The following is a 16,453-nucleotide window of genomic DNA, read 5'->3' as shown; positions in this document are numbered from 1 at the left end:
CCCCCCAAATATGACAACTGGAATATTATTTAATACTACAGGAGATGGGAAATTTTGCATCTTTGAAAGAGTATAGCACTTAATATAATAGAGTGTGAGTGTGTGTCTGTGTGTTCGGCCTCTGCTTCAGCCTCTGTAATTATAGTTTACTATGATCTTAGCAATCATTATTACTTAAAATAATATTTGACAGTACCTTTTTCATGAAGGAATAAAGAATATCTAGGAAATCATAATATCATGGTCTTTTAAAGTATGCAGAAGTTGTAGTAGTACGAAAACAAAGACATGATTTGAAAAGAGCTAGTTTACTGCAATGGTTAAGGATCAGCCTGAAAACTGGGACATCATAAATTTTAGTTCTGCCTTAGGCACAAAACTGAGATGCGAGACTTTGGAGCAGTCTCTCTATCCCAACTTTAGGAAGAAATCAATGACAAATCATTTCCAAAAATCTTGCCAAAATTGCAAAGATTTGTCTAGGCAATGGATGAGAACAAAGACTGACTCACAGCCAGTCAAATCTACACAAAAAGAGAGAGAAATGATTTACAAGCTGTAGGCAACAGTTTCATTATATAGATTTTTAACTGAGAAATACTACTTACTGTCAGTAAGAACAGTTTAAAATATTACTTCTATGATAATGACTATTGGAATAATTCAAAGAATGTATTACAGATACTTCTTAGCTTATTCAAAAAGTCCATATTGTATTTTCTGGATGCAAAATCTAGAGTCCAGGATAGGTTATTCTAGCCTGCTAGCTTGTTGACTGAATTGAAAGTCTGAAGACACGCTACCTTGGTAACAGTCCTCAGTTTTTCAATTCAGTCTCAGCTCGCAGGACTGTTTCTCTTGAGCTCTTAGCTCAAGCTTTGAAATATTTTTTGATTTGTGCTATAAACTGATTTTTTGGACTACAGAGGAAGAACTGTCACCACGTTCTGAGTTAGCGCTATAGGCGCCGCTGTGGGACTCCATTAGCCCAAATTATAGCGCTTGCCACTTTTGCGCCCCTTGGTGCTCTAAACTTTTGCTTCATGGATGATTAATGGAGGTTGAGGCTGACTTCTAACTGCTCAGGAAAGACCGAGCACCTTAATAACCTAGTGCAGGGTCTTTTGGATTGCAGTGCGGCTGCACTTGGACTATTTAGAGCCAATTTCAGGGAAGTGACAGCCTTTGCTATTTCGCATTGATTATTCCCGCCCCTTTTCAAATTGGCAGCAGCGACGGAGGTTTGCAGCCAGCAAAGCCCCTTTTGACTGCCCTGGATGGGTGTTTAAAATAGCAGAGGTGGGGAGTAAAGAGAGGCTTAAGTTTCTAAGCTGTGACATTGGGTTGAGGGTGAAGGTTGTAGAAAAAAATAGGTTCTTGTTTTTTTAATTATTATTTTTTACTTGAGGGACCAACAGGAGAAGACAATCATCAAATACCTAGCTAATACATCTAGCTTTGTGGGGAAAATGTTTCAATATTACCAACTTTCTTGGCTAAAAGCAGTGGTATCTCAGACAAACAATACATTGCCATTTTCTACAGAGTTAGGATTGTTGCTATTCAAGCTGATTTTGTATTGCTTGTCTTTTCTGGGTAGTTTATGAGCCAGGTAAAGAATGTTAGACATCAATGCATATTCAGCTCCATTATTGTGGATAAGAGAAATCTGTTCCACCTTTTTTCTAGAATTTGATGTCTTAGAAATACAAATTTCTATATTGCCATAGAAGGGAAATATTTGAACCTTCAGAATAATTTTCTGTGGCAGACAGAATGGATTGTGAACCCAATGAATTAATCCATTGAGGATCCTATATCCTAATGTTACTCTTATGTAAATTCCAGGCATAACTTATTGGCAATTTGGAGAAACCATGTAGGGATGTTTCCAAGTAGTTCCTTTGTGCAATCATAACATTTGGGTGTTGAAGCTTGTAGATGGACATAGTTCATACAGAGATTTTATATATACTTTTTGATAGTACTGAACTAGGGAACTGAATATATGAACTGACAAACTGAATTAGGAAGGGTATAGGTATGAACTTTGTTCATCATTCTGAAGATAGCTGATTTGTCTGTGTGAACGGGCCTTAAATAATGTGTTTGGCACCAAAACAACTTTTTTTCAGCAGGTGAGGCTTCTACTATCATGAAATACTACAGATGCATTACCAGGTTTTGTTATTTTGGCTATTGAAAACACAGATCAAGAGATATATTAAGCCTGTCAAGTAAACTCCTTGCTACATAAACAAATGTAGAATTTCAAAGTCATATCCAGGTGTTCTCAGAAGTCTTCATTTGTAATGAAATTGGATTCTGTATCAATGTAAGAGGCTTACTGGACCAGTGAGAACCAGATGTACTTTAAATGCTGCCTATCTTGTGTAACTTTTTGTTTTCACAGTGTATTGTTACATAATCTCCAAAAGCTTTCTTATAAGTGTCTTTGCTCTTATGTGAGTCTAATGGCATAATCCTTTTACATCAAAATAATCCTATGCTTCATATCTTAGAAACACCAAAGATATATCTATTATTATGGTATTCCAGAACCAGCATTTTTCCTCTTTTCATTGAAACAAATCTTATAATCCAAAATATCTTTTTAGCATTGATTCTGCATTTCTATTATATTCTCTTTTTTGACAGATGCCTCAGTTTTTATCTTGCTTGTCCATAAATGAGCTCAAAACCATACAGTACAGTGATCTGATAGTATTTTGTCCCCATGGAAATACATTTGGAGTAAAATTAATAAGAGCCAGCACACTATTGTGTGCATGATGTTGCAGGGTAGAAGGAAGATTTATGTTTAGTTCAGAACCATGAAAGCTAATTGGGTAACTCAATATTCAAGAATAAATAAGTTATTGATTGTATTTATTTATTTAATATTTATTACAAAAAAGAAAAAAAACCTATACTGTTTAGATCCATTTTGGCACATTTTTAATAGAATAACAGAGTTGGAAGGGACCATGGAAGTCTCCTAGTCCAACCCCCTGATTAGGCAGGAAGCCCTACACCACTTCAGACAAATAGTTATCTCTTCTTTAAAACTTCCAGTGTTGGAGCATTCACAACCTGGAGGCAGGTTGTTCCACTGATTAATTGTTCTAACTGTCAGGAAATAAAATATAATTTTTAAGAAACGCATTATATTTCAGTATAGTATGACTGTTGCCAGGAGCCTACATGGGTTTCTCAAAACATCATGCTAACAAATCTTATTTCATTCTTTGACAAAGTAATTAAGTTAGTGAACTGGTGAAAGGGTGTGGACATAGTATACTTGTATATCAGCGAGGCATTTGACAAAGTGAACCACAATGTACTTCTTAATAAATTGAAAAAATGTGGGTTAGACAGCCTCACCACTAGATGGATTTGTAACTGGCTAACAAATCACACTCAACATGTAGTCCTTAATGGAACTACATTGACATGCAGGAAAGTAAGCAATGGGTACCCCAAAGTTCTGTTCTAAGGCCACTACTCTTCAAGATCTTCATAAACAGTTGAGATGAGGGAATAGTAGGAAAATTCATTGAATTTGCAGATCACACTAAGCTGGCAGGAATAGCCAACTCTCAACAACAACAAACCCATGTAGGCTTCTGGTTGTAACTTTGCTTGCTTCTGGGGGTTTGCAGTAAATCAGGTTCAAGGTCCAGAAAGATTTCGACAGACTTGAACACTGGGCCTTATGTAACAAAATGAAATTCAGTGGTGAGAAAAGTAAGGTTTTACACTTAGACAAGAAAAACCAAATGTACAGGTATAGAATAGGTAAAACCTGACTCAATAACACTAACTGTGACAGGGATCCCAGTGGACAGTCATTTAAATATGAGCCAGCAGTAGGCTTCAACTTCAAAAAAGCCAATGCAATCCTAGGCTGCATTAATTTAGAGACAGAATCAAGATCATTTGAAGTATTAGTACCATTTTATAATGCCTTAGTAAGACCACATTTGAAGTATTGCAGCCAGTTTTGGTCGTCACAATATAAATATAAAAATATAAATATAAAAAAATGTTGAGACCCTAGAAAGAGTGCAGAGAAGAGTAACAAAGATTATTAGGGGGCTGGAGGCTAAAATATATGAAGAATGGTTGCAGGAATTGGGTATGTCTAGTTTAATGAAAAGAGGGAGTAATGGTGACATGATGGCAGTGTTCTAATATTTGAGGGACTGCCAAAAAAAAAAAAAGAGAGAGGGTCAACCTATTTTCCAAAGAAGGGAAAACATTGGATAGAAACTAATCAAAGAGAGATGCACCCTAGAACAAAAGAGAAATTTCCTGACAATGAGAACAATTACTTGTTCTCATTGTTAGCAATGACTTGCCTTCATAAGTTGTGGGTGCTCCAACATGGATGTTTTCAAGAAGAGATTGGACAGCCATTCGTCTTAACTAGTGTAGGTTCTCCTACTTGAGCAAGGTGGGGGCAGGGGCTACCACTCCATGATTCTGCTTTTTATTGCACTTTAAAGAAACACATTGGGTTTATTTATTCTCCATTGTGGTGGAGATAGTACCCAGGAATGGATACCATCTACTTAGCTGATTGGACTTAGTCTGTCAGAGCTGTGAGGACATGCCTCTGTCTCCCCAGCTTTTGACTCAGTCCCTCAGGGAGGACAGACATGTTAAAATTTCCTACATTCCTGGATCTCTTTGAATAGGAAAAAAAAATCTGACTTTTCTGTGCGTGTTATCCGGCTGACTCCCATTCAACAATAGAGTCACTGGGCTTCTTTCAGTGGTAAAAGAGGCATTGGAATTGCAAGTTACTCCTGCAGCCCCTGACAGAAATCTCTTCCCAGAGGCAGGGGCAAAGCACAGCTCTATGAATATCGGGAAGGCTGGAAACAACCAAAAAAGATGAGCGCAGGGGGCAAAAGGCCCTGGTAAAGTGGTGCGCTTGAGCTGATAGTAATAAGATCCAACTGTCAGATGTGCGAAGCAAGCCAAGCCATTCCAATAGGCTGTATTCGCTGGGCTTGTCTCTAGAGGGAATTGCAAAGCAGATTTCTCCTCAGAGCTCCCTTTTGCCTGCAAGGTATGCAGAGCTTTGGGGCTTAATTTCAGACCTGCATATCTTTGCAGGGATCAGTGAGCAGCCCTGTGAGACTGCCAGAGTTGTGCCTAAGGCACCTTCACCCCAATGGCAGCGGGCCTTCACTCTGAGATGAAGACAGAGCCAATAGCCCAAGATAACATGATAATATTATGCAATGTGATTGTAGTGACCAGGAAGTCCAAGCTAAATTGAGTCATTTGTTTGAGATGGACAGCTGTATAAATTAAACCAATAAATTCCTTATCTGCTATTCTGGTGAGTCTTTCACTTAGAGCCTTTCCTTCTAACTGTACAAACACATGTAGGACTCACGCACAGACTTTAGGATTGATAATGACCTTGAATACCCTCTGAGTATAATGGCATGATGTGGTGAAGATGATAGAGCTGAAGGAAATAGAGTAAATGAAAGATGGTAATAAATAAGCTGAAACAGAATAATTATAGACAGAATAATAGGTAAGCTGAAACAATAAAAAAGAAGTACCAGGAAGAAGTTTGAATTATGAAGAAGAGGGGTTGTAGGATTTGAAAAAACAGTAGGAACAACTAGTGAGTAGATTGGGAGTTGGAGCAATGGAGAGATTTAAAAAGAAACAGTTCTTTTCCCTCCCTAAGTTCTGCATCTCTTTATTTATGAATTTATGTAATCATTCTAGCTCTTTCCTTTGATTTCTGTTATTTTCCTCTGTTTTCCTTTTTCTTCTTCATTTTTCTTTGCTCTTTTATCAATGTTTTGATTAATTCTTCTGCATTTTTTATTTTTATTCCTCATTTTTCCTTCCTTCCTTCCTTCTGCAAAATTCTCTTCCCTTTCCCTTTCATACACCTTACTTGTTGGATAAATTGTTTGTCTCTGAAGTTCACTGGTGTATTTATGTGCTATGACAGGTGCAGTGATATATCTCATTATGTCCAAAATGACTATATTTATTGCTAATTTGAAATATCTTAGTTTCATCTTAATCTTTCTTTATACAATATACAGTATATAAATGAAATTTAAATACTCACACTAATGTTTTAGCAATAATTATTTAGATTTGACTGATCCTAACTTAGAAAATGAATTTCTTATGATGATCTTACCATTCATAGAAATATCCTTTTTTTGCTTTGAATTTGAATGTCAGAGAAATTATAATTGTTGCAAGCAAACACAATTTACAAGTGCCTTCTAGCACAATATCACAAGTTCATTTTGACACTTCTCTGCAGGTCACTTTGCCATATAGGCTGCATTTCAAGAAACTCAAGTCTGTTAAGTATCTGATCAGTGAAAAACCATTCATTCATTCATTCATTCATCATGATTCTATCTTGCTCAATTCAGCAAATAGCAGTTGCAACTAATCTAGTACTTCTCTGCATTCATGTCAAGGTGCCTTAATACTTTTCAGTTCATTCACTTTTTTTTCTTCCTAGCATTTCCCAACAAGGACAGGATCTGTTTTTTTCAGATCAGCTTCGTTTAGCCATTGGCTTCAACAAAAACTGACTGACTTGTCTCCGGAGCCTTAATTGTTGGCTGAGAGAGAGTGACTAGCCCAGTCACATAGCGAGTTTTTATGCATAAGGCAGAACTAGAGCTTATAGTCTCCTGGTTTTCAGACCAGCACCATAACCACTAGGCCAATTTGGCATTGTACTTTACAGTTCATTAATATCTTGGCTGAAATAGCAAGTGTTGAATACGTTAAGCCTGCTACTTCTGATTAGACTTCTTAATTTCAGGCCTACATGGAGGACCATTTGAAAAACAAGAATCGTCTAGAAAAAGAATGGGAAGCACTTTGTGCATATCAAGCTGAGCCTAATGCAACTACCAATGCCCATAAGGAAGAAAATATCCAGAAAAACCGCTCTCAAGTTATAGTAGCATGTATGTATAGTTTAAACTAAGTGATTTATTTATGGTACTGCTTCACTCTTTATCTAATATTGAATGTTTTTGTCATCTTTGTGGGACAGGTAAAGAAATATATTAGTACATTGCTCTGGGCATCACATCTTTTACACTGGTGCATCTTGCACAATACATTTTTGTTTTGCATTTTTGTTTTGCAAGTAATATTTTACACAGTTATGGCATTCATTCTATTGGTTGAATACAATAGAGGTTATGTTGATAATTCATCAGCTTTTCAACAGACTTTCATCTTATCAGGATAAACATTCTAATTCAATTTGCAATTACAAACTGCTTCTCTTACTCATTTAGAATAAATAAACACCTCTTCAATCAATTAATACATTTTGAATTTGAAACTTTGATCAGTAAATAAAATACTTGGTTTTTAGTGAATTTGTTACCCTTTTGATGAAAAGAGATGTTTTATTATACATAAATAATAATTACATTAGGATTTGGCTCCCCATATGTTTATGATGTATAGCATAACTAATGAAAATTGTTTTTGTGATTAGTTAGCAACATGAGTCAGATATGTGATGTTAATGCTTGGGGAAAGAGATCTTACATTTTTAGCATAAGTTTATATGAAGCATTTACTAAAATGGTCTGTTTCTTGTTTTTGCATTATAGTTATGCTATCCGATAGCTCCATCCAATGAGCAGTACTAACATATAGATCAACAACATCATACTATTCTTATTTTTCTCTAACCAGTTGTTCAGTGGTTAGAGAATGGGAATATAAAATATCTATAATGAAATGGGCCGATGACTCTTGATGAACAAGGGAAAGAGTTGCTGCCTGGGAAGTAATCAGATAAGAGATGCAGGAGGCCCCAGTGGTTAAATAGGTGGAGAAAAAAACCTAGGAAGGACTCACACTAATGGATCACATTTGTACTTTTAGACTTACAAGATTGATGTCAGTCCTCCCAGGTAAACCAGACAGGAAACAGAACTACCTGAATTTATACCACTTTATTATAAGGCTACATTATCAAACTTGTAAGTCTGCAAATATCAACTTCCATCTGCCACTGGGTGGATCCTTTTTTAAGTTTCTTTTTTTGACTTTAAACAACTGAAGCCTCTATTCTCTAATTATTTTCTAGGTAGCATCTCTTCCCCTTGTTCCTCAAGGTCATTTATAGATTTCATTACAATATATTAATGGTTTAGTTTTTAAAGTTTTGAATTAGGATGGAGGAGACCTGGTTTTAAGTCAGCTGATTTGGGGCCTGTTTTCTTTCTTCCCAACATATCTCATAATGTCATGCAACATTGTTGCAGGAATAACATGAAAGGAATCCTCACTTACCTCTGCCCTAGAGAAAAAGAGGGATCTCAGTTTAACAAATAAGAGAAGGAAGGAAATAAGTAGCTCTATAAAGCAGATGGGTTGATATCATACTCCAATATGGTGTTTTTATTTCTGTTTTTGTTTTAACAGCAACAGGAATGTTTTGTTTCGGGTTTTATCTAAAATAATCACAGAGGACTATGTTTAAAAGCAAGTGTGCTGCAGCTCAAGCATACACTATTTCTCCCTTCAAGCTAAAAATATTTTTCTATTTGAGTTCAATCTTTGAAATAGCTATTTTAACATGCATATTTTATTTTATTCTATTCATATAAACAAGGCATAAATAACTATGTTTTTTGGGGGTGGGGGCAAGATGATCATTGCAGGATATGTTTGAAAGCTGAAAATAGTCATGACAATTCAGACTACATCAACGCAAGTCCAATTGTAAGTATAAAAGAAACTTCTTATGAACAGTGAGATAAGGTTAATTATGATACAGTTAATTAAATATAATAAAAGTATAAATTTTGTTTTGATGAAAATCATGGTTGTTGTCTCTGGTATCTAAATGTATCTTGAAATAATTATATATTTACTAAAGAAAATGTTTCTGTTGCTAAATTTAGTCCTAAAAGCTACAGCTATACAAAATTCTTAAATCTGTTTATGTACTTTGGCAAGTCCCTTTCAGAAAGGGCAAATATGCTTTATTGTTGAACTCTAGATTTTAAAAAACAAAATTGATTTAATGTGCCTATCATGAATACCCTTCCACCTTCTTATTTGAAATTAACTTGGTCTTAGCTGAAAATTATATCAGATAGTCTCCATATTTATTTGAAGTGAATTTGGCTGTTTTCACATTGCCATCTAAGGTCCAAGTTAAATTTTGGAGTTCATGCATATTTCATACAATTTCATTATCTTTCTGTGATTTTGGCTATAAATTTGTTATTTAGTTGCAATTTTTTTCCAGAGTCACCATAGTTGAAATGTGCATTCTTCTAACAATGTTGCCGTGTATAAATTTAGATAAATGAAGTGCTTTCAATGAGGAGCACATACTTAACCATTTCTCTTCAATAATTTGGGACAACTTGATTTTTCCCATAACTGATTTTTGTCAATTAACAGAACATTATTAGGAACACATCATAGATCAACTTTAAAAAGGTACTGTTCCTTGAGTTGAAACTGACTCATGGTCAGAGGTGGGTTCCTCCCGGTACGATACAGTATACCAGAAAAGGTAGTGAAAATCTGGTGGACTGGACAAAGTTTCGGGTTTGTGCAATATGGGCTTTGTGTTTGGATGATTCCCTGCTTGTGTGAATGGAATCAAACTTTCTATAGGCTCATTATCTCATTATCTTTATCTGGCAGGAATGTGGAGTGAGCCTCAGGCAGGTTTCTTTGTTAGCAGCTTGATTTTTCCTTTTCTCAGAGCCTTTTCTCATCAGTAATATTTTATTGAGGTGGGGGGGGGTGTTGCTTCCCACAGAGGGAAGAAAGGAAGACGGAGGGAGGGAGAGAGAGAAACAAATAAACAAACAAACAAATGCAATTTAGGGCTAGAAGTCTATTTGGAGTTTATCTAGTCCAACCCCATGCTGCAGCAGGAAACCTTACATTGTCTGGATTATTTTGGTGCCTCTAATGGAGGGGGAAATTGCCAGAAAGGAGAAAGAGTTTACTGGGAGAAGGCTGCCATGCAGAGGAAGGCAAAGATAGTTCTTGACTTATGACTACAATTGAGCCCAAATTTTTGGTTGCTAAGCAGGAGCATTGTTAAGTGAGCTTCACTACATTTTACAAGTTGGCCATGCCCACCCAGCCACATGACCGCCAAGCCACACCCACATAATAGGCCACAGCCACAAAATAAATAGTAAATTTTTTTGAAACCCATCCCTGCTCATGGTGATTATAAGAAGTTATTACAATTATTTCCTTGGAAATAATGCAAACATAATTTGAATTATGAGATTTTTCTGGGTTTTGGTTTGCTTTTATTTCTACTTAGCATACAACTAGCCTTTTTGTGATCAGATAAAGTAAAGTTACTATGTACTACCAATTGCTCTGGACACATAAACATTTATTATCCAATATCTAATCTCTATCAGCAGAATAATAGCTGTATATTTATTCAGATATAAAAATTATTACATGAAAAGCCCTGCGTGAAGTGAACTGCCTCAACAATAAAAATGTGAAGTTTTTGTAGAGTTTATGCATCATTGCTGGAAATGATTTCAGCTTTTCCCTTGCATCTCAGCCACTTTTTGTAGCCATTATTATATGAAACAAACTAAATTCTAAATAAAATTTGGCTTCATTTTGCCTCAAAATGCATGAGTCACAGAAGCAATCTCTTATTACTTGCATTTTTTTGATGCAATTATATCCAAGCTTTGGAAAAGAAGATTTCATGGGTATGCTTATAATTGTATATTTTCCAGCTTTAGGGTCTGTGGTCCAGCTTCCAACTGGGGATCACTCAACCTTGGCTTGAGTCTAAATAAGTAAGGTTATATGTGGGAAATAGAAGGGGGGAAGGGCTTCTTTACACTAGAGAATGACTTGGCTACCTGGCCGTATGTCTCTATCGGAACCACTTACCAACTCCCTCTTAGTTTATACACATGTACATACATTCTCAGAAAACATGAAACTTTCCATGTTTAAACACTGCAAAACTATCTAATCACGTAGCTTGATTCTTTAAACATTCTAATGTGAAACTGGATAGAAAAAGCTGCTTAAAAATTCTTTGGCATAAAATTAAGCTGGAAACGTTTCATGTTTTCTGAATAAAATACTGTGGTAATAACTTTGCTGCCAGCAGCTGAATAAAAAGCTTGCAATTACAGCACAAGGAAACTCTGACTGTGCAGTATTACATCTATCATATTTGTAGTTAGTACTCATTAAATTTTAGAGATATCATCCAGTAATAAATAATGGGCAACCTTTGTTTATAAATCAGAGGTTATGAAAATAAATGAGAGTTCTGCTTTTTCTTCTAGGACTTTGGAGAGGGAAAGGAAAGAACAACAGCCACTTTAAAAAAAATAAAGGTTACCTCTCAATTTTCTTGCTGTTGGAATAGTCAGACTGAGAATGTGAATAGCTTGACATTTTTTTCAAACCAGCATACTTAGTTTTAATATTGTGAATACATACTGAGGATTATTGTGGCAATATAATTAATATATACTATAATAATATACAGAGAATACATTTCAAAATATATGAATTAAGGGCATTACTTAACCCCTTATTTAAAAATAGAAATAATTCAAAAACAGAAAAATAATTTATCTTTATTCTGAATTGTTAAAAAAAAACTTTTCCCTTTTAATTTCTCTCCTCTGACTATCTTCTTTTAAAGAACCTTAATGAAATGCAATTAACCTTATTTTCCATTATTTTTCCCTTTTATTTTAAATGAAGATGTGCAAGTTTTGGGCACATTGTCTTTATATTCTGTATGTTTTAGGTTTAGTTTTACTTTTAGGGGACTCAAACCATGTATGATATGTAGTAACATGAAGATGGAACCAATTGATAACCATTGTCAGTTATATTTCAGGCCAATTAATTTGAAAAATAGCCTTTATGTATTTTATGTAAATTACATAGAGAAAATTCTTGGAATAAATATATGTACTTCAAGTTAGTATAAATTGGAAATCTTACACACATACATGCACATGTACACCTAATGTTTTGCTTTAAAATTGTCCAAAACTAAATAATTTTTTTAAAAAAATTAAGAGCGATATAGCAACTAGAGGAGAGTAAAAAAGATCCTAAATTGGTATGAAAATGGTTTGAACTGCATCTTACAGAAAAGATTTTTTTTTTTAGGTAGGATATATGTTCTGCATTAAATTATATCATTTATTGATTTAAATAATTATTACAACCACCCATCTTAGAAACTGTGGGCAATGTAGAAAGACTAAAGCTAATAATTACCATAATAGTCTAGAATGCCTGAAGTAAATAACACATTCCAATTACAAAATCACATCAACAGCAATAATGAAACATCCACGGTATGTTGTTTGACTATTTTTGTTTTTCTTTTAACGCTGAGTTTTTTGTTTTTAACAATGATTTTATTTCAGTATACATAAATATTAATGAAGTGTATGTTAAAGCAGAAGGGTAAAAATAATATCTTTATAAATAAGAATATGAATTGTATCACTACAGCATTAACTTGTGGGCAATATAAACATGCAGTAAAAATTAACAACAGAATTTCAAAAAACATAAAATACAATTTGCTGTAATAAATTTATATCAAATACTGATCTAATTTTAAATTATTTTAGGTTAGTTTGAAATAGAACTAATATAACTTGGCATTAAAACATCTTGGCTTTCTAGATGCCTCAGTCTGATCCCTAAACATAACATGCTGTATGGCAGAAATAGCTATAATTTAAAACTTCCTCATGTTTTGTTTCAAATGATCTTTGATAATAGTTATAGTGTAAAAAAATGTAGACAGATTAGCTCACGTTGTCATTTTTCATGCCACAATAATGAAAATTTTGTGAAGCAAAAAAAATAATAATCAGTATTTTTCTACTGCAACTATTCTGAATTCAGACAACTTTTATTTTATATTGCTTTGAGCATCCCATCTTTGATCTTTATAATGATGTCTATCAATGCTGTTGATGCTCTTTTCTATTTTTTCCCCCTTCTTCAATTGAGAATGATTTATACATATGAATGCTACAATTGATTATAAGATGCTTTGGATTTATCCAACTTTTTTATCCTGCCTGTTTATCCAAGAGGCCAGGATTACAGATGTAGATTGCCTTCATGATTAATTAAATAATTATGTTATTCTGCATTATTTTACCTATTTTGAGCATTGCACTTGCACTTGCACTCTATTCAGATATTTACAATGAAATATATATGACAGCTTCATACCAAATCATACCAAATGGAAAGACAAAGTCTATAGAAGTAGTCCTTAACTTAACATCAGTTTATTTAATGACCGTTCAAAGTTACAATGGCATTGAAACAAGTGACTTATAACCATTTTTTACACGACCATTGCAGTATCCCCGTGGTCACATAATCAAAATTCAGTTGCTTGGCAACTTGTTCGCCTTTATGATGGTTCTGGTGTCATGTAATCCTCTTCTGCAACCTTCTGACAAGTAAAGTCAATGTGGAATTCAGATTCACTTAATAATTGTGTGACTGACTTAACAATTGCAGTGATTTGCTTAGCAACTGTGAGAAGAAAGGTCATAAAGTGGGACAAAATTACTTAACAAATGTCTCATAACATAAATTTTGTGTTCAATTGTGGTCATAGGTTGAGTACTACCTGTACTTGTCTTTCTGCAATTGAATGATAAGAATAATTGATAAAACTATTTATTATTCTCAGTACTTGTTGCTGAAAAATATGAGCAAAAATGCTAATAGGCTTATGTTCTATTCTTCGAGCCTTCTGATTGGCCTTGTAGGGATAATTAGTTGACTTCACTAGGTATTGGGTCTGGTTCAGCATGGCTCATATACTCTTCATGTCAATATGGAACCATCAGCACAGAAAATATGACACCATTTATACTTTTCAAATTCTTGGGTCAATATTAAGAAGCAGATTACAAAAAATGTATCAACATATTTCATAAAATCTGCTCATTCTTTCATTTTGTTTCTGCTTCTTCCTATTTGTTGCAGATACTTATCATAAATGCTTTGAAATCTTTCCCAATTTTATATAATTAATTTGGCCTGATATCTCTTAGTTATGATCCTCGTTAACAGATTTTTTTTCTTAGCCTTCTTTATCAGACTGGTTTTCTATTATTTTGTTGCAAGTATAAATACTAGGTATAATGGTATGTGGAAATGATCCTGAGGGATGTGGAAATGGAAGATATGCTGCCTAGGAAATGATCAGACACAAGAGGGAGGAGCCTGCAGTTGCATAATGGTCAGAAAAAGAAACTTGGAATGATCTGTCCTAGTTAAAATTTGTGAGAAAATTTGTAGCTTCCGACTTGCAAAGTTCTGCTAATGTAGACTTATAATAAGTAGAATTAATGTATCTGGTCATGTTTTCTTGGAAGTGCTGACATTAATCTAGAAATGCCCATACAGATTTTTTTTAATGGGCTAGCAGGGTTTACAGCAGTCAGTATCAAAATAAGAGTATGAATTTTAACAGTGATTAGTCCAACCAGAACAGTTTTGCTAAATTTGCCAAACATCACTTTGCTAAATGGGCCAAGTTCACTTTTTGCTAGTGTTGCACACATAAACGTTACATCACGTTACATGATGACATTCAGGTTTTTTTACTACCGGTTCTGTGGGCGTGGCTTGGTGGGTGTGGTGCAGTTTGGTGGACATGGCAGGGAAGATACTGCAAAATCTCCATTCCCACCCTACTCTAGGTCCAGCCAGAGGTGACATTTGCCAATTTTCCGAACTACTCAAAATTTTATCGGTTCTCCAGAACCTGTCAGAACCTGCTGGATTTCACCCCTGAGTCATACCATCTGAAATAATTTAATACAGATAGTCCTCGACTTACAAAAGTTCATCCCCATCATGTGATTTACATACGGATGCTTGACAACTGGTTCATATTTATGACAGATGCAGTGTCCTGGGGTCATATGATCCTCTTTTGCAACCTTCTGACAAGCAGAATCAATGGGGACACCAGATTCACTTAACAAACTGAATTATTAATATAACAATTGTGGTGATTCACTTAACAAATATGGCAAGAAGATTTGTTCTCAATTGTGGTCATAAGTCAAGGACTGTTAAACTATAAGGATCTTAACTAAAATTTTAAAATCATTTAGTTCCCAATGTTAAATGTTAAAATAAGCAATAACATAACTATATATTATTTTAACCATGACAGGAGACTTCAAACTCACATACTAGCATAAAGAAACCATTTTCCATTTTTAATAACTTGTGTATTGTGGTAGGGAGGGGTTATCAGAAGGAGAGGATAAGGGTTAAAACCTCTTCAACTTGTGCAATGCCTTCATGTTAAGGGTGTGTTTTTATTGGAGGTAGGCAGCACAATAATGCAGTTAGGCAATACAATATTAGTCTATGGCAGTGATGGCAAACCTTTTTTTTTGCTCGGGTGCCAAAAGGGCATGTACGCACTTGATAGCATGCATGTGTGTGCCCACATCTATAATGCAATGCCCTCACCCTTTGCATGCACACTCAATCCCCGAGCTTTCCTGAAGCCTGGGGAGGGTGAAAAATGGCCCAACGAGCCTACCCAAAGTTTGTTTCCAAAGTTCCAGTAGGTCTGTTGAGCCCATTTTTTGCCATCCACAGGCTCTGAAGGCTTTCCTGAAGCCTAGCAAAAACAGCTTCCCCCAGCCCTTCAGAAGGCTGAAAATCAGCTGGCCAGCATGTGCGCTGAAGCTGAAATAGGGCAACACCTCGCGTGCTCTCAGATATGGATCCGCATGCCACCTGCTTTTACAAGTAGTTTCTGAAAATATTTTCTAAATTAGGAAATTGTAACTGAATACACAGATTAAAAACAGTAGTAATAAGGCCATGATAGAATGTCCTAGAATTGTTGTTGTTGTTGTTGTTGTTGTTATGTGTGGTTAATCTTTGGTGAGATTCACAGCCTTTGGGGCTGGTTGATAGCTCAACAGCTTGAGTCCTAACCAAGGACCTAGGAACTGTTAAGGTAACGTCGGAGGATATAAGCTGTTCCAAGTAGGGTGGCTTTTTGTAGAGTCAGAATGTTCAAGTCTGATAAATTTAAAATTTCCAAATAGCAAGGTAGCTCTTTGGGTATTGCTCCAAGGGCTCCAATTACAATCGGGAAAACATACAATTTCTTTTTCCACAGTCGCTCAACTTCAATTTGCAAGTCCCGGTGCTTTGTGATTTTTTCTTGCTGATTGTCTTCAATTCGTGCATCTCCAGGTATTGCAATGTCAATGAACCATACTTTTTTCTTATCAACTATTGTTATGTCAGGTGTATTGTGGGCCAAGTGCCAGTCTGAATTCTGAAGTCCCACAAGATCTTGATTTTCTCATTCTCTACAACCTTCTGAACCTGATGTTCCCTGTGGTTT

At 35.2% G+C, this 16,453-nt stretch overlaps 1 protein-coding gene across 1 annotated transcript in view; it reads left to right on the top strand.

Annotated features, from left to right (window-relative positions):
• Positions 1-16,453, top strand: part of PTPRN2 (protein tyrosine phosphatase receptor type N2) — a 530,861-nt gene that overhangs the window by 453,890 nt on the left and 60,518 nt on the right. The window contains exons 13-14 of the mRNA XM_032234973.1: positions 6,833-6,980; positions 8,690-8,763. Of these exons, the coding sequence (XP_032090864.1) occupies positions 6,833-6,980; positions 8,690-8,763 (222 nt within the window). The remainder of the gene's footprint in view (positions 1-6,832; positions 6,981-8,689; positions 8,764-16,453) is intronic.

The sequence above is a fragment of the Thamnophis elegans genome, chromosome Z (genome assembly GCF_009769535.1).
Source record: "Thamnophis elegans isolate rThaEle1 chromosome Z, rThaEle1.pri, whole genome shotgun sequence".
Classification (NCBI taxonomy): domain Eukaryota; kingdom Metazoa; phylum Chordata; class Lepidosauria; order Squamata; family Colubridae; genus Thamnophis; species Thamnophis elegans.
The sequence above is the reverse complement of the archived record's forward strand: the minus strand, read 5'-3'. Positions and strand labels throughout refer to the sequence as shown.